Raw genomic sequence first — 18288 nt, 5'->3', positions numbered from 1 at the left:
TTTAGTTAAAGATAGTTAAATTTAAAAAAAATAGTAAAACAGAAAAATGTTAAATTTAAACAAGTAATTACTTAAAAATAATATTGATAAAATAATTATTTTAATTTTGAAAAAAATTATTTTAAAAATAAAATTAGGAAATAAATATTAACATAAAACAACGAATCATATATATATATATATATATATATATATATATATATATATATATAAAATTAAAATATAATTTTTTAAAAATAATTTAAAGAGAAAAACAATATTCGACCTTTTATTTATTTATATAATTATGAAAAAAAAAAAAAATGAAGAACGAATAAACATAGGGCGAGGCAAGGTCTGTGAATTAAGTGGTATGTTTTGTGGGTCAAGTAAAACCCTGCTTAAAATCGAAATCAGGGCCCAAAAACCCTAGTAAAGGTGGTGCCGGCTCTCTTCTCTTCTTCTACCTTCCTTTTTCTTCTCTTCTTTCTCCCTCCCTCACAGTTCCACTTGCGGCCAGCGTTTTGGCAGCATGATACGCGGAGGGCTAAACTATGTTTCTTCGGCTCCTGCCTTTTCAAAGGACGGGAAGCGCCTCCTCGTTTGCAGCGGGTCCTCCGTCTCTGTTTTCAGCACCGCCACCGGTTCCCTCGTTTCCTCACTCCAAGGCCACACCGCCCTCGTTACCACCGTCGTTGTAGTTCCCACCGCTGCCTCGTTGCTATCCTACTGTTGGACTGCCTCTATCGACGGAACAATTCGCCAATGGGATTACTCCGTTCCCGAATGCGTCAAGATTCTTGACCTTCACTTTCCCATTTTCTCCCTGGTAACACGCTCATTTGTTAATTCTTAGTGCCTATTCCGAGTTTAAATGCGAGTAAAGGAAACCTAGTGTTTAGTTTTCATACATTGTATATCCTATACAGGTGGTGCCTTCGGCATTGTCCACTAGCGAAGAAAAAGACGCCAAGTCGTCGCCCAATGTTATTGCTTACGTATCTGTTGAAAGTAGACTTGCACAGGACAATCGCCCCAATGCAGGTTTTGGACAGATTAGGAAGTGTAATTTGACCAACTTTCATACTGTTAGCAGCCTAATATTGAGACAGGTAATTGTTTTTTTGAAGAATGAATGATTGCATTATGAAAGGTTGGGCTGTGAAAAACCCAATCTTAATGAGCGCATTCTGCTCACAGATTTCAATCAATCGCGTGCATTTTCATGTATTTGCTGATAATAATGTGTGGACGGCTTGTTTTGTTGTTTGTTGGAGTATCTGTTTTTTTATTGTGGATTAAAACCAGTGCCTGAAGGTTGTGGTTTCCTAAACAATGTCTACTTGTAGTAATCTGCCCTTGAATCAGAAATGGTGTGATTTCTGTTCATTGGTTCATCCTCAGATGTCGTCAGTCAACATATATGAGAGTGCACTTTAATTATTTTCATTTTTGTTGTTTCTTAAGTATATCCATGCTCTCTCAATTTTTGACAGACTGAACAACCAGAATCTTTAACCATAAGTCCCTCGGGAAAATTTTTGGGTATAAAAGACAAGCGGAAACTTCATATATGGAAAGTTCCTAAAATGGATTCTGATTCTGCTGTGTCTAAGAAGATTACCCTGCATCATACAAAGACCTTTACAGTTATTGCATTCCACCCTACAGAGAGAATTGTGGCTGCCGGTGATGTAACTGGAAGAATTTTAATATGGAGAGGATTTGGAGCCCAGAAATTCCTGAACAGTAGTGGATTAGTGAATGGAAGACCGACATATAACGATGATAAACCTGGGGTAAGGGAAAATGATGATGCTGAATCATGTTGCACCTGGCATTGGCACTCTTCTGGAGTGAGTCATTTATCTTTCTCTTCAGATGGAGCCTATCTCTACTCAGGTAAAATTATATTGCCTGTAGTAAATGAAAGGAGTCATTGAACTGGGTCATATATGTGTGTTCGAATTCTTTTACGCATGTCAAGCAATGTAATTTATTGTTTATATGACTTCATTTGATATCAGGTGGGAAGGAAGGGGTTCTTATGCTTTGGCAGTTAGACACAGGAAACAAGAAACCCTTACCAAGAATTGGGTCGCCACTTCTTTATTTTGTAGATTCTCCTGATTCATCTCTCTCCTCAGTAAGGATTACTAATATTTAATTGAATATATAGAATTAGAAGTCTCGTGGTCTGTCCTGACAACTACTTCTTTAAATTGTTTAACTAATTAAAGGCCTGCAGCTATCTTGTGCAGATAATCAAATCCATATATTGAAAATGCCTTCAATGGAAATAATAAAGTCTATTTCTGGTATCAAGGTTAGTTCCTATGATTGTTCTCTTTGTGTTCATATTTTTTTGCTCACCATGTACTAATGTCATTCCTAATGCACTGTAAAGCCACTGATTTTGATTATATGACTTCATTTTAGAAATTATTGTTAATTGTAAAGTTAAAAGGTCAACCATTTAAGTTTCTCCTAAACTTAGGCTTGTAAGCTTGAAACATCATGGCTAATTTTAAAAAAATATTTGATTTCGATGAGGTGAATTTTTTAACTAATTTCCACATCAAACTTTTCTGAGTATTAGAGTAGTGTGTACTCTTGATACGTTTTTGTACAATGAATCAGTTTGTTGTTATATGTCTATCTATTATACTCAGTTGCTTTGTTATGACAGGTCAGTTTGTTAGTCTGTTAGTTTGCTTTTTTTGTTGGGTATATGAATCCCATTTCGTTTGGCTTTTCAAGAACACAGTTTACCTTTCATCTCTTTTAAGTTTCCTCTCTATTATCCTATACTGGGAAATTATAAAAACTTCCATGCTTGGACATCTTTTCTTTCTAAAACAAATCCAGATAGAATAACTTTCATTTATGTCAATTTATTCGTATTTGCCCATGTGCTTGCAGCCCCCTTTGTCTTCTCAAGATATATGTGAAGGTCTTTCCAGCCGAGTTTCCTTCGACTGCACTTCTGGCTCAGTGGCTGTACAGACAGAAAACTATCGTATCCAATTCTACAGCTTGTTTGCTAATCGGGGAGTTTATGAGGTAGTGCCTTATTTGTTTCTTCTTTTTAAATTAGCCATGTCAAAATTCTAATGTTGGAATTTGTTTTTCTGCAGGTTCAAGTATGTGAAAGAAACCATCAACCAGTTGATGAGATCACGGTATGTGCTTGTTACATGTATTTCTTCTAATTTGATTTGATAAATTCTAAATCTTATTGTCACATTTTAACTCAGCTTATAAAGGATTTGATTGATGATTAATCTATTAAAAGGAATATTGTGGTTACAGCTGGTAGTGAGCTTGGTGGAGCTGTCCATCGATGGCTCTATGATGGGTACAGTTGAAGTCAAACTTCCTGAAGATGGAATAGGAGGTCTTGTTTGTTTGAAGTTCTGGGATTTGGATGATAACCAGAGATTTTCAGTATCCACCCTTATTTACGAGCCTCACAGGTTTGTACACGGATTTTTTTATTGAGAAAAATTGAAAATCTCAAAGCTGTATCATGGTTATATTAATGGCCCTCATAATGTAATAGTATGGCGTATTCAATTGTTTTCAATGTTGTGATTGGTTTTTTAAAACTATTCTATAACTGCACTTCTTCCTTTTATGGTGAACTTTGAGTGGCTAGTGCCTTTAGATATATTAGAAAGTGGAGTTGACGCATATCTACTTATTGATAGGGATGCTCATATTTCTGCTGTTGCTTTCCATCCAACACGACACATGGCTGTAAGCTCATCGTATGGTGGAGATTTCAAGGTCATTATGGATAGTTTGTTATTCATGCTTAGTATGCTTAGTATTAGTTTCTGGTGCTTATTTAGTTATCTTCATGTTTCAGGTATGGGTCTGCAAGGAAGAAATTGAGCACAAAGGCCAGATGCTTCAGAATTCTGGTTGGATGTGTCATGCTGTTGGGTCATACAAGTATGTAATCGCATTATGTTATAATTAACTCAATTTTGTTGTAGGCTATAGACGTTAAAGAAAAAACCTACCAAACATTTTGGTAGGTTTTTTCTTTATGAGCCCTGAATTTGTAATAAAGGGGATAACATTATTGAACATATTAGTTATCATTTAAATATTGGACGGATCACTGGTTATGGATATCAGATAAGAACAAAGTCTTTCTCCTACATTTATTTTTAAATACAATGAAGATGATTACTAGTGGCATGAAGTTCTCTTTGGTTTCCAGAGATTCCTTGCTGAATGCCTAATTGTGCGCAGCTGTTTTATTACTTTGTTGGTTTTTCCGCTTGGAGTATTGCATGATGTTGGAATTTGGCTTCTTGGCAGCACTTCAAGAGGATTACTGATTTGCAAAATTAAGAACATAATTATAGTCTTCAGCAGGATGATCAGAATATGATTTAGCTGTTGTCTTCTGTTCGAAATAAGTTGATTATACAACTAACTGATTTTTATGATGTGGATACATCACGCCTCTGCAGAAATAAAGCCATGAGAGCTGCTGCTTTTTCAGCTGATGGTTCTGTGCTGGCTGTTGCAGCAGACACTGTTATTACGTTGTGGGATCCTAATAATAATGTCCTTGTTGCTGTTATAGGGGAAACTCCGGTGGTAATCTTCTTGAACCCTAGTCATCCCTATTTTTTTATTACTATTATTATCATTCCTTTGATTCTAAACACATTATAAGCGTGTTCTATGTTTATAAATAAAACATACTGATGCAATATGTGAAATTTATAATTTGACTATTTGCTAGCACTTGTGTTGTGTGTTTGACAGTTGACTTTTCTTAACAATTTAAGGCTTGGTATAGGAGGCAGAACAGCTTGCAATTGTTGTTTGGTCTGTATCTAGCAGTATGCATCAAAACTTCAAATTCTGGACCATTAGACTATGAAAAAAGAAAAATAAAGAGGCTTAAATATGTTTTTGTTTATTGTAATTATGGATAAATTTCATTTTAGTCCTCAAACTTTGTTAGTTTTGGACCTTTTAAAAGCCCCAAAATAATTCACCGTGGCAGGACATGCAGCCAATTTTGTTTTATCATCATCGATTCCGTGGTGGCTTATCTAGATGTATGCCATGCCACTATAAGTGATGTCAAGAACCATTTTTAAAATTTATTAAGCTTATGAAGATCAAAACCGACTATTTCTTGCTGAAGAATTAAAACCAATTTAGCCATATATTTAGAATCTATAATATATTTTATCCAAGAATAAGAAAACAGGTGAGAATAATTTCTATTTGTTGTATTTGAGTGTGCATAGCTATGATATTGCTTTTGGGTTATATAGTTTAGGATTCATCAAGTACTGCTCTTACTCATTCCCCCCATTATCTCTAATTTGTTGTATTTTTCGCTAGCCTATCACAAGCCTTGTCTTTGCTGGAAGCTCAGATTATCTTCTGTCCATATCACATGGTTCAAAACCACAGCTGTCTGTTTGGAGTATGTCAAAGTTAGCCACATCTTGGTCATACAGACTCCAAATAGAAGGTTTGACGATTTATTTCTTTTCCTTATGATACATTATGATTTGAATGTCTGTTGTATTCAATTGTAGAAATCATGTATCATTTGAATTCGTGTCTCCTTGCAGTCAGTAGAACAGTCTAAATTATTGATTGATATTTTTCATGCATGTTCTTCCGTTATATAAACTTGCGACTACGTGATGAGAGTTGTGTTGGTCTGACAGAATTGTGATGCATACTTTTGCAGCTGTCTCCTCTGCAATAGATTTGTCATATTTTGCCGTCCTTGTTCTCCTTCCTGAATGGAATGATTGTACATTTAAAGGTGATGGGATTATCTTGTTATTCAACGTGAAAGATCCTGTTCCTGTGGCTTCCTGGTCTGTAAGCAAGGTACAAATCCTTTACATCTCTGAAATTTGACTGCAGGTCAAAAATAGAGTATAAACTATTCAGTGGTTTTAAATGCACATTACTAGTCCCCTCAGGAAGTTATGTCTATTTAACGAAGAAATATATTTTATTTTATTCTCTTGTTACCAAATATCGGTTATTACGGTGCAGAATTTAGTCAAACTGCATTTCCCTGAATACCATCACTTTTTTGACCATTTTTCCTTTTAACAACAAAGGCAGTGTTATCATTGGCACATGGTGGTCCATCATTGAAAGGCAAAAATCTACTTAGCCTTTTGGATGTTGTATTGTGAAAAAATAACTAAACTTACAATAGTGGTCTATATCACAGGCATGTTATTAGACAAGAAATATGCTATACTATAAAAATAGAAACTAGAAAGTAAATATGATTCATTCTCAATTTTTAGAAGTTGACATAATATAAACCAGAAAGCTAAAAATACAGAGATAGTCCGACTGACCCACTTTGAAAATGAAACCTAAAGAAATGAATGATGAGAATCTTAAATAGAATAGAAGAGAAAGTGGATAACATATTTTAGAAGCATAAAACCGAGTGTGAAAAAGTGGAAGAAATTAATGAATCTAAAACGAATTAGATAAATGAAAACAAATTGAACTCACGTCAATTTAAAAAGATAAAAAAGCAGTACTTAAGATATTTAGAGACTGACATCTTTATTGAAGACGATGGTGCTCATTGCAAGGAGTGATGGAGTGGACCTCCCTTGACGATTGACAGAGTGGGTCATGTGCACTGGCATAGCCATGGTGGATATGGCATAGGTTGATGGATATTGGTGGTTTGAGATTTATTAAATTTGAAGTTTGGAACGAAGAAATTTCTGGATTTAGATTCCCGTTACCAAATCCCTATAATGTTTTTTTAAGGCCTAAATATGTATAAAATTCAACCAGTAAAATGGCAAGATGTGCTACACCATTGGTGGCAAATTACCATTCTGCAATATCTGCAATGCTGTAGCTCTGGTGCTGGTGCCAACATAACAAATGTTTGATAAAACTAGACAAAACTGTCATGCCATTATGTTAGATGTGGTGGTCTGGGATGAAACTCGTGGTCTATGTCATGCTTACTGCTGAACAATAATGAAATGAGTGCAAACCAGTCTCTGCGTTGGTTTTTTGAGATTTAAGTAGACACTAAATTTTCGTTTTATTTTCCCCGCACTTTGGCAATATTCAGGGTATGCATGATAATAATTCATATTGTTTAGGAATTGTATTGAGAAATATCTTCCAAAATTGATTTTTTTAACGATTGAGTGCCTGACTAAATTCTATCGTATGTTTGACAATTTATGTTGCTTTGCTTGTTCTTCCCGTCTTGTTTATCTCATTCAGGCCAAGGGAGGGGGACTTGCTTTTCTCAAAGGAGAGCCATCTGAATCAGCAATTACTGACGGGAGAGCATCGCACGTGCTGCTTGCATATATAAACGGAGATCGTGAATATGTCATCTTTCATCCATTTGGCAAAGAAGCCCGTGAGCTTAGTTTCACTGGGCAGGAAGATCGTGTGTTTGAAGAAACAGGTGCGATGATTTCTATTGTGTTCTGTTTGGTTTTGTACTTTTCTGCTTCATGCCTAGGGACGAAGACAAAAGGTCATACGTTCAAGTTCTAACCCATATGATGAAAGTGAGAGGAGCAAATCATGGCCATACGATTAAAATGAATGGTTAAGTCTGGTTTTGTTTGAAATGATCTTCAACGTTATTGTTTAATTATGTAGCCTAAATTAACACCTCTAACACTCTTATTCGAAACGTCCCACAAAGAAAGAAAGAATTGAATGGGTTGTATTGTTAAACAAATTTCACATTCTTCTTGTTGTCTCGACTTAAATTTGTTCGTTTTAGCAATAAGGTAGCTTGTACGGTAAAGAAGCCCTTCATAAATAGATTGCATTTTATGCTCTGAATTTCAGGACAATCTGGATACACGTCAATTTATGGAGAGCTACCCAAGTTCGATTTGAAAAGGAACATAGCTTCACCAATTCCATCTGCTGCTTCCGAGAGGCCCTGGGAGACCATATTTAGTGGATCATCCCATTCCTTGCCCCCCCTCACCAAATTGTGCTCGGAATTTTTGGAGTCTTTGCTGGAGAAAAGGACAACGACTGTAGAATGACACACTACATACACGAAACCCATCAGTGGATTATATTTTTCTTTCACGTCACTCAGCAGACCTCAAGAGAGAGACATAAAGACCGGGCTATAAGATATTTGTATGTGCCCTTCAAGACTGGTTCAAACACTACCTTCCACCCTCTGCAGGTTGGTCTGGCATTAGCAATTTGCCATTTTCACATGATGGGACTCTAAGTCAAATTAAGTGATGCAGGAAAAGATGGGACAACAAAAGATTTCGGCTTTGAGTTGTTACCTCAGATCCTCCTTCCAACACCGATTTTGTCATGCTAGTGTGACCTTTTATTTATATATTCTTTAGTTATAAGTTATTTGATGAGGTAAAATTTTTGAGAGTAATGATTGATGGTAGTTTGCAGTGTAGCCATGTTGTATGCTTGTAATCGTTGTCAACGAGTCTAGGTAGTATAGCGGCGAATGCCGTAGAAGCTACAGTGCTTAATTCTTACGTCTTAATGTTAGGAATTTTGATCCTAAATACCTAGTGATAATCTGGTTTTGCCCTCTTTATTGCTTATTCATTTTAACCTAATTTTTTGTCCATTCTTCGTTGGTTTATTATGAACCTATACTATAATTGCATTTCCCCCTCAATATTTGTCCTAGACACTAGCATTATAATGAAAGTAAAACCATTTGGGGATATATGTATATATTTGATAGCAGGACCACGTCCGTTGTTGGTAAATGAGTGGATGTGTACACATCGAAATTGAACAATGGAAAGTACAAAGGGACGATGAAAAGGAATTACAGCAAACGACTATCACAGATTATGACGTTGGTTTATTTGGATAGACAATATCCCTATTCTTTAGGAAAGCATGTCAGAAATTCATAAAGCCAATGATCACCTACTCCCTTTCCATAAGAAAATGTATGTATTTATTGTTTTTTCTTGAATACTATCACTCTCTTTCAACATGGCTTACTTGTGCCCAGTTCAGCAAGCTATGCATAGCATTGAATTGATTCTGAATTAACTGTTTCATCATTTTGGTAGCTGACGGAGTAAATCGACAAAGTAGATAACAAATCACGATCACACATTGATCTACGTGAAAGGAAAATTTGTATCTCTATTGTTGGGAATTAGTGGTGGGTAAAGAGACTAGTATTGCAACTAATTTATTTGTACAGTTCATACCATAAACCATCTTATTTTTCACAAACTACAGCGCACTATACAGGCCAATCTGCAAATTTCACAATTAAAATATAACCACTAAATATATTAAGTGTTAAGAAACTAAGTTTCAATTATAAATTAACAAAATAACATAAAATTCATTCATTAACAGTTGTTTCTTCCTATTTTTGGCCACTTTTTTTTTGCAATACAATACAAATTCATTTTCTTATTCCTAGAAATTCAACAGTGATATCCTAAACAATTTATATACGCTCTTCAACATATTCAGCTAGAAAGTGATTGCTTTGCGTGATATCCCTTCTCTTTGACATAATGTTATTCAACGATTATAATGGAAAAAATTATAGTAATTTGATGGCATCTTATGATTCATCAATTTCTTAAAATCTTTCTTCTGTGTGTTTCTTTCTATTTACGTTTCAAAAATGTAGGACATGTTTGTGCCTTTCTATTTTGAAAACTACATGCTTCAGCACCAAAAACACTTTCATCCCATTCCCATGTAACCTACCACCAATATAATAAAAATACTAAGCTATTAATATTTATTCCTCTTGGTCTTTTCTTAAGTTGAACAACATTCACTTCAATAGTAGCATTGAAAACTAAAAGATATTTACATAATTTGTCCACGATTCTTTCTTGCTTGCCCAACCAACTTTTTAGGATGTTTGGGGCAACGTTCAACTAACACATACTATAAATGCAATGTTTTAATTTGTTAAGTTAACTTAAAAATAATATAATTTTTGTCCCAAGGCACCATCAATTACCGTCAACTTCTGCTCTTTTAGCATTAATTTTTGTATGCAATTTATATTTTATTTTATGAAGTTCGGCCTAGGCCTATAGGTGTTTTAACAGTATTCGTTAAAGAATTAGTATATATATGTGTTAGTTTTTCTTTTTTCAGCATATAAATGTGTTAGTAACATTTTTTCAGCATAACATTTTTTTAATAAAAATTCTTAGAACTTATGATACTGATTACAATTTCCTTTTTTTTTTCATTTTTTGATATTGTTTAATTAATTGTTATAAATTCGTTATTAATTAATTGTTCCTTCTCCTGATATATGATTTTATGGGAATAATGTTATATTCTGTTATTATTAATGTTATAAAACTACTTCATATTACACGTTTTTATATTTCTTAAATAGGAGAATTAAAACAATGATATTGGGAGATTTAAAACTATTCTTTTAAAGATAGTATTTTAAATAAAAACACAGAAGCACCTTCTCCTTTGAAAATTCTTCACCACTAACATCAAACATAATTTTTCAAAACCACTTTTTTTTTCTTTTTTTTTTTTCCTGAAATGCAAACTGTGGATGCAACAAAAAATACACCATACTCTGCTGTCTATGGATTTATTCTTATTATACTCATTGAAATGCTCCATTGATATATTCATATTTTTACTATAATAATTAATAACACCATTTGCATCCACAAGTACATGACAGCTCTTCCAATTTTCAAATGGGGAATTGTGCCATTCTGCATATGACAACTTGCATGACAGCAAATAAATCCATGAATGAAACCTTTGTTCATACATGTTCTTTATTATGCTTGAATCATTGATTCCAAAAATATTTTTTCTTGGTTATTCTATCAATAATTCTTTACTATTAAGCAACAAACATATATCATTTTTATTAAAATATTTCCCATGTTAGATGATAACATTATAAGAGAAGTATAAAAGAAATGATATAGTTTGTGATAATCATGTTAAGATTATAATGTTCATGGAATGGTTAAATGTGAGATCTTGAGACAGAAATTACTTTGTTTCTTTTTAATCATTAGTTTTTCGGGGCCAAAGAGTATTTTTAATTATGCAACTTGTCCTTGGTGATTAGACATTTGGGCTAATTTTAATTGCCTGCATTATTAATATTTGCCATAGTGTTTGGATTTTGTATATGATTTCAAATGGCCTTGTGACATGTTAATGTTTTTTTTTTATGATTTGTTTGGATCAATGAGTAAAGAAAGGAAGTGAAAAAAAAAGTGAATTATTTAGATCAGTGAAACAAGTTTTTTAGAAAAAAAAGAAGAAGAGAATTAAGTAAAATGTTCTTAAGTAATTTGACTGTTGTGGTTAAATAAAAAATTTCAATTAATATATTTAAAAAATAATAAAGTACGGTTATAATAAATATAAAATATAATTAAAATGATCTCAAGATTTTAATCAAGTTTCATTATTTATCTTTTTAATAGGTACTTAAAATTTTTATATTTTTCAATTGATTTTTTGTCAATTTTTTCATTAATTGAAAAATGTCGTTGTTATCTGATTATGCTACTTCATTGTATCTACGTGTTAAAGAATGAGATGTTTTGTTAATTGTCATTTCACATTAACCATTGTGTTATTAATCACAAATTTTCACATTTCTTAACTTAACATATAGACAATGAAATAAGACACGAAAGAAAATAACAATTACTCAGATCAATAAATTAATGACAATAGAAACATGCAATAGAAACTCAATTAAAAATATGCAAAGAAACATAAAAAACTTAATTAAGCGTTTATAAAGTAATATTTTCATAATATACATAGTAATTTTATAAAAAAAAATTCAAATATAAATTAGAATTAAACTAAATTTCACATTAAAATGAGGAACCAACATTAAAAACTTTCAATAAAATAATTATATTCTACATAAAAAAAAGAACAAGGTTATTTCATAAAATACCAAAATTTAAATTATATTACCTTATTCATTATTATAATATATTTGTATTCTAATCATTTACTTTATTATAATATAAAATTATATAATAAAATAGTAACTATTAATAAAAAATTATAAATTATGCTGGATTATTAAGTAAGAAGATGAGATACAATCACTAGTTTCCTCATGAAGCTACAACAACGATCATCTTACTCAGCTAGCTGTTACCCAGCATGTTGATTTTAATTCCAGATTAAAATAAAAAATTTAAAATCTCACTACTTTATAAATTATATATATAAAGAATAAAAATATGATTAAAATATTATTAAATTTAAGAAGGAATAAAATTCACTAAAAATATATTATACAACTAGATCTGAATTAATTACATAAATTATTTTCGACTTAAAACTTTAAAACAATAAATTTATGTATGTTTTATAATGTTTCAATTTATTTATTTTCTAAAACTTAAACTCATCTCTAACCATATAAACTTAAATTGAAATAATCCATCGAAATCATCGCCTCTAGTTCCTCCAACAGCATGAAGCATCATTTTAAGCTCAATCTTTTTCCAATGTCTCTATCTAAACTGCTTAAAACCTCATATTATTGATAGTTCAGTCACATCATGTGGAAAAATTGCAGCGAGTGGACATTTTGGACCCAATCATCATCCCTTGTTTCACAAAACTACCAAAATCATTGAAATTGATTACTGCATCAGAACAACCTTCTCTGTCATTTTCCTCTCCAGTTGCCGACACATTTGGGGTTTCAATTACAATCAAATATTTCACATTCACAGAAACCAAAATCAAATGCTACAACAGATTCCATTATATAGCCACAGCCACATGAAATTTCTATATATACAAACACTTCATGTAATTCCTAACTAGTGCTTCCAATGGAGTCAAGTAATGACATTGAAAAGGAGCTATCATATTCATATTCCAGATCCTCAAAACCCCAGAATTCTTCTTCTTCCTCTTCTTCTTCCTCTGGCATTTTCCACTTTTCTGCATCTTTTTCTCCCTCTTCCATTATCTCTAATACCTGTCAATGTCAATTCTTCTTAAGATTAATGTGTGCGTGATTCACAACAAGAACAAGTGGCCCACAATTGCAATGACATGGAACCTAATACAACTACGCATTTATTTTGTCTTTCAATTTGTGTTACACATTTTTATTATATGAATTGGCCATATATTATGTGTGTTGTCGTGGTGTTAGCATAAACGGATAAAATTAGGTAGAAGAGAACATCAAGTGATTCATGAATTTGCATTGCATGGGAGAAAAAGGGTTTGGCATTCACAAAATTATGATGAATCTACCCGAGAATGACGATGAAAGCCATCATAATTAAATAAATATTATATTTTGGTTAATTCATTGTTTGAACTTTGAAGCCAGAAAACTGTTTTTTATATGCATAGTTTTAATTTATTGGTAACTTGGAAACTGGTTAATCTAAAACGCAATAATGGGATTCGTGAACACGCTACACGTGCTAATAATAGATAACGTGACAAATTCACAAACCTCGCCAACAAAGAAACTCAGCCGTTGAGAAAATTAAACAATAAATAAAATACTTGCTTATCAAATAATTATAATATTAATTGAATGGAATAATAGTCATAATAAAATGATTAAACAATAATAATACTTTTTTGAATTACTTGAAAGCGTTGCTAGTGCTAGAGAAAATATCACGTCTAAATAAAACTTGACTTAGCAAATGATAAAAAAAATGACAAGTGTCACGTTTCAATATAGTTTTGCTACACATCAAGTGTGTTTTACTTGTGCAAAGTATCTTGGTGGTTATACTAGTCATTTTATTGTTCCTAAATAATCTGATGATAAAATCGAAGTTGGTGATTAGTTTCCATGGCAAGAAGAAGATTGATGGAAAAACACGAAGATACCTACTTATATGCAAATATTATGGGTGTCTTTAAGATGTTGTTGAGAAAACTAAATATAAAAAGTATTTTGAAGATGTTTATTTTATTATAAATAATATAAAACATATTTAATAATTTAAGCAATTGAAATCTTTTAGTATAGTATATTAAATACTACTTTACTAGTATAAATAATTATCTTGCAACAGATTCAAGAAGAGTTATTATTTAATGAGATTGTTTATTTTTTTAAATATTAACATTTGTTTAATTCTTAATCTTTTTTATCTATTTAATATAGCCTTTTATTTTTAATACCGAAAACGTAAAAAAAGAGTAGTTAATCCCCAAACCAACCAAATTAATTAGTTATTTAATATATTATTTTAGTTGAAAATATTCCATTGACAAGTATAGTAAAATTAGAATATATACATCTCTAATATATTTAACGAAATAATTTATAAGTCCACAAAGCATATTTTACTATTTTGAGGAAATAAGTCTTAAAAAAAGTACTCTTACGAAATATTTTATAACTATTAAAACGATTTTTTTAAAAGATTCTTGTCCTTTTCGGAAGATATAGATATATAAACAATATAAAATATGTTAAAACATATTTTTAATCAAGAACACACTGCTTTTCAGTAAATGCCAACCAAAGCTCCAGAGATACTACATAAAGAAATAAAAACAAAAATATTTAAATAAGAAAAGGCTCTTTTAAATATACGCTTTCTTATTATTTTAAAAATACTAGTGCATTCTCTTAGCCTTCCTTAAATAAACTCTATTTGTGTTTTTTACGATTTCTAATAAAATTGAATTAATAATGGAGTGCACGTGAGAGGTTATTTTAGAAAGTAATATCAATCAACACCAGTAACTTGTTTTATTAATGATTTGTTAATGTTGTGGTAAAAGAAGGGAAAGAAGTGGAAGTAAGGTACCTCAGTCATGGTGGGTCGCCAAGTTGAAGAAGCCCGAATGCAGAGAGATGCAGCAAAGGAAAATCTTTTTAACTCTGTCACATCATAAGCTCCTTCAAGCCTTGGATCTACCAACTCTTCAATCCCACCCTTGTTCAAAATTGGTTTCGCCTATTTGTTCAAAATGCATGCTTAATTAATCACTTAACCACTGTTAAAACTCACCATTAGACCAAACAAAACCCCATGGAACACGCCAAGTTCATAACCAGAGAACAAAGTCACAAAGGAAAAAAGAAAAAAAAAAAGGTTACTTACCCAGCTGTGTAAGCTCTGGTGTGACCCATCCACTGGTTTTCTGCCAGAGATTACTTCCAGCAAGAACACACCAAAGGCAAACACATCTGTCTTCTCATCCACAACTCCATGCAAGTAGTACTCTGGGGCCAAATGTCTACAAAAAGGTTCTAAAATATAAACATTCATGTATTTTATTCAAATTATTTGGAGGGTCCATGGAAAGATGAGTACCCAAATGTCCCTTCTATTGGGGCAATGGAATGATGAGTCCACTGAGATGGAAGCCATTTTGCTAGTCCAAAATCAGATATCTGCCACAATCATAAAACATCATGAATACTTTGGGTAAAAATAAACCCATATAACAACACTGTTTCAAATATTGGTTCAACTAAAATTGAAATACAGATTCAAAAAGAACCTGTGGCTCAAAATCTTTTGTTAACAAAATGTTTGATGCCTTAATGTCCCGGTGGATTATCCTCCTCTTGCAGCCCTTATGCAAGTAATGGAGGCCGCGTGCTGTTCCAATGGCTATCTTGTGCCTCGTTTTCCAATCTAAAGGGGGCAACTTTTCATCTACAAAGCAAAATCCACACACCAGTAAAAACCCTTGTTTTGATTTCGGTAAACCCAGAACGCATGCAGTTTTTTTTGCTGCCAAAGTTTCAATCTTTATGAGAAAACAAAAGATTTGTTTTTGGCTTGTAATTACCGTGAAGAAGAGATGCAACAGAACCTCTAGAAGATAGCTCGAAAACAAGGTAAAGGCCATTGTCAATACAACACCCCAGAAGAGGCAACACATTGGAATGGTTCACATGACCAATTGTACCAATCTCTGTCAAAAACTCTTTCTCCTTTCTCTCGTCCCTCGAAGTTCTTGTGAGTCTCTTCACAGCAATTTCTTCTCCCCCATTCATTATTCCCTTGTACACCTCCGCATACCCTCCCTTACCAACCAAATTTTCTGCCACAAGAAGTTAAAAAAAGTTTAACAGAAAGGAAAAAAAAAAAGTACTTAATTTTTCAAACCAAACCTGAATTACCTGAGCTGAAGCCATTGGTGGCATCAAACAAGTCCTCATAAGAGAAGCACTTCCAAGAGGGTCTTCCGGAAGGTTCTTCTTTAAGAGTCTCGTGACTTTCTACACCGTCAGGACTCAGAACCTGCTCCTTTGAACTACGTCTTCCAAAGGAGAAGAGCCTCTTGAAGCTGTTGTTCCGAATATACCTCATTGCAAAGAGCAATCCAACAGGGTACTCTGTTTCATGCAGAGCAGAGCAATTGAAAACAGAGAACAAGTGAAGCAACGCCGCGTTTTGGTCTCACAAACATAGAGGCACGACCACGAGCGGTGTGGCGTAGGTTTTGTTTTCTTTGTTGAAAGCTGTGGTGTGAAGAAGTGGGTTGTGCTAGGGAGGGACCATTAGAGAAGCTTAAATGCTTAAATGCTATGATAACTTTTTGTAGATACAAATGGCAAGAAAACTTAAACTGTGGAGAGAAGAGTAGGAAGAAAGAAAAATATGGATTGAATAAAGGGGTTCCGATTTTGGTTCTTATAGGATAGCCTCACCCCTATTGTCTATTAATCTGCTTTGAATATTGTTAATTCACCTAATTAATTTGCCACCAGTAGTGACCCGTGCTTTTCACAAATGTAATAGTAACATAAGTTTATCAAATATCTCTGTCATTCTTAATCCCATCTAGAAGTTAGACATGCGTGTTCCATGACTATTTCTTCCATTGCTGATGTAATGAAAGTGAATTTCTTAAATAATTTCTCCAACTCAAGTTAAGAACTAGTTAAGGATAACATAATAAAACTACATATAATGGAATTTCCCCTTTCATTTTATCAATATCTTTCTTGTGATTTATTTTCCTCATAAATTCATGTTCTTAGATTAAAGAAGGAAAAATTGGAGGGAACCCTCATTCCATGTGTCAGTTTCTGAGTGAGCTACTATCGGTGCTACAGTAGATGGCCATATCCAACTAAGGCAATTGGTTCAGGTGAACCACTTTGCATTTATGATGGAAAACGAGTTGTAATGAAAAAGTAGTTTTTAGTAATGTCAAATTATTTTCAGACCAAGTTTATGTTAAAAGCCATATTTATTGTATCACCGCTCCATAACTCCATTTTCTGAAATGTCTCCGGGTATTAACACCTATACTGAGATTAGTCCAAACGGGATTAAAATTAATTGTCATTTAAAACGTAAAATTCACTTTATATACTCAAAAAAGATTGATGTCTGTTCCCATCATGAATGAAATCCTACATTATGCATGCTTTTGAATATCATCACTGTTTTCAAATTTCTTTTATTACAGAACGGTGAGTTGAATGCATTTTGTTTCTTTACAAGAACATTAAGAACTGTTCTTAATCATGCAGTAAGTATACAAGTAGAATCTACCTAAGGTGAATTGAAAATCAAAGTCAATTGTTAAATCTTATATCACATTGAAGGATCACAAAAGGTAGGTTATATCCTATAATGAATTCCAACAGAGGAGTTAGTTCATTACTGTTTGAATTTGGATGTTTTTAGCTCTTTTGAAAGCTGGAAAATTGATGTTGATAATGTAACGGTTCCATGTGCCACGGTCCATAATTAGGTGGGACTTAAGAGCATGTGACAAATTATTAATCCAAAAACCAAACTAATGCTACTTGAAGAAACTGTACGATTTTGTTTTGGGATGAAGAACTCGTACCCTCTGGTGTATATATTAAACCATCTTCACAGAGAAGAAACATAAATAAACCAGAAAATCTGAGTTCGTTGAGTGTATTTAAACAGTGAAGGAATAAACACTTAACCCCATTACATGTGAAGCAGTTAAATCACAGACCCATTTTTCCTTCTTAAACCCATAATAATCAAAGTAATCTCATTACCACCAAACTAAAAGATTCTACATGATCGTCATTAGCTAATAACAGCACTGGATATAGTACGTTCTTGGCAATGCATGTGCTCCTTTCAAGTAACAAAGAACATGTCATTTGTTTATCATTAACCAAATTATCTAATCTATACCCTCTTGATGTTGATGATATCTTATATATACAACAGGCAACATCACTAAATCATTTGAACTTCCCGTGATTTTAGTTTAATACTATTATATGACAAATGGATGAGTTAATTTATTTTCATTAATAATTTTTTCTAGTTATGC

General features: G+C 32.8%; 2 protein-coding genes across 2 annotated transcripts; one reads left to right on the top strand and one right to left on the bottom strand.

Annotated features, from left to right (window-relative positions):
• Positions 1–364: 364 nt before the first annotated feature.
• LOC114178072 (Transducin/WD40 repeat-like superfamily protein) lies at positions 365–8600 on the top strand. Its single transcript, XM_028063768.2, has 15 exons — positions 365–808; positions 909–1091; positions 1476–1881; positions 2007–2125; positions 2228–2305; positions 2902–3042; positions 3117–3161; positions 3292–3455; positions 3690–3768; positions 3851–3936; positions 4467–4596; positions 5359–5491; positions 5717–5862; positions 7255–7444; positions 7840–8600. The coding sequence occupies exons 1-15, from the start codon at positions 512–514 to the stop codon at positions 8043–8045; spliced, it is 2403 nt and encodes an 800-aa protein (XP_027919569.1). The 5' UTR covers positions 365–511; the 3' UTR covers positions 8046–8600.
• Positions 8601–12615: 4015 nt separating this feature from the next.
• LOC114179072 (putative receptor-like serine/threonine-protein kinase At5g57670) lies at positions 12616–16635 on the bottom strand. The gene is made up of 7 exons (XM_028065276.2): positions 16136–16635; positions 15802–16056; positions 15508–15665; positions 15318–15397; positions 15105–15240; positions 14808–14957; positions 12616–12994 (listed from the first exon to the last, which is right to left on the bottom strand). Exons 1-7 carry the CDS (start codon positions 16323–16325, stop codon positions 12830–12832), a joined length of 1134 nt encoding a protein of 377 aa, XP_027921077.1. The 5' UTR covers positions 16326–16635; the 3' UTR covers positions 12616–12829.
• Positions 16636–18288: the final 1653 nt, after the last annotated feature.

The sequence above is a fragment of the Vigna unguiculata genome, chromosome 3 (assembly GCF_037176805.1).
Source record: "Vigna unguiculata cultivar grain cowpea cultivar isolate G323 ecotype 2 chromosome 3, ASM3717680v1, whole genome shotgun sequence".
Lineage (NCBI taxonomy): Eukaryota > Viridiplantae > Streptophyta > Magnoliopsida > Fabales > Fabaceae > Vigna > Vigna unguiculata.
The sequence above is the reverse complement of the archived record's forward strand: the minus strand, read 5'-3'. Positions and strand labels throughout refer to the sequence as shown.

What these genes read in the sequence shown, in the direction of transcription:
- LOC114179072 (XM_028065276.2), bottom strand. Translation starts at nt 16,325, where the DNA reads ATGAGGTATATTCGGAACAACAGCTTCAAGAGGCTCTTCTCCTTTGGA. An exon ending in CCAATAGAAGGGACATTTGG is followed by an intron (nt 15,241 to 15,317) that starts GTACTCATCTTT and finishes ACCTTTTTGTAG; the next exon opens with ACATTTGGCCCCAGAGTACT. An exon ending in ACCAGAGCTTACACAGCTGG is followed by an intron (nt 14,958 to 15,104) that starts GTAAGTAACCTT and finishes TTGAACAAATAG; the next exon opens with GCGAAACCAATTTTGAACAA.
- LOC114178072 (XM_028063768.2), top strand. Translation starts at nt 512, where the DNA reads ATGATACGCGGAGGGCTAAACTATGTTTCTTCGGCTCCTGCCTTTTCA. An exon ending in TGGAGCCTATCTCTACTCAG is followed by an intron (nt 1,882 to 2,006) that starts GTAAAATTATAT and finishes ATTTGATATCAG; the next exon opens with GTGGGAAGGAAGGGGTTCTT. An exon ending in TTATAGGGGAAACTCCGGTG is followed by an intron (nt 4,597 to 5,358) that starts GTAATCTTCTTG and finishes ATTTTTCGCTAG; the next exon opens with CCTATCACAAGCCTTGTCTT.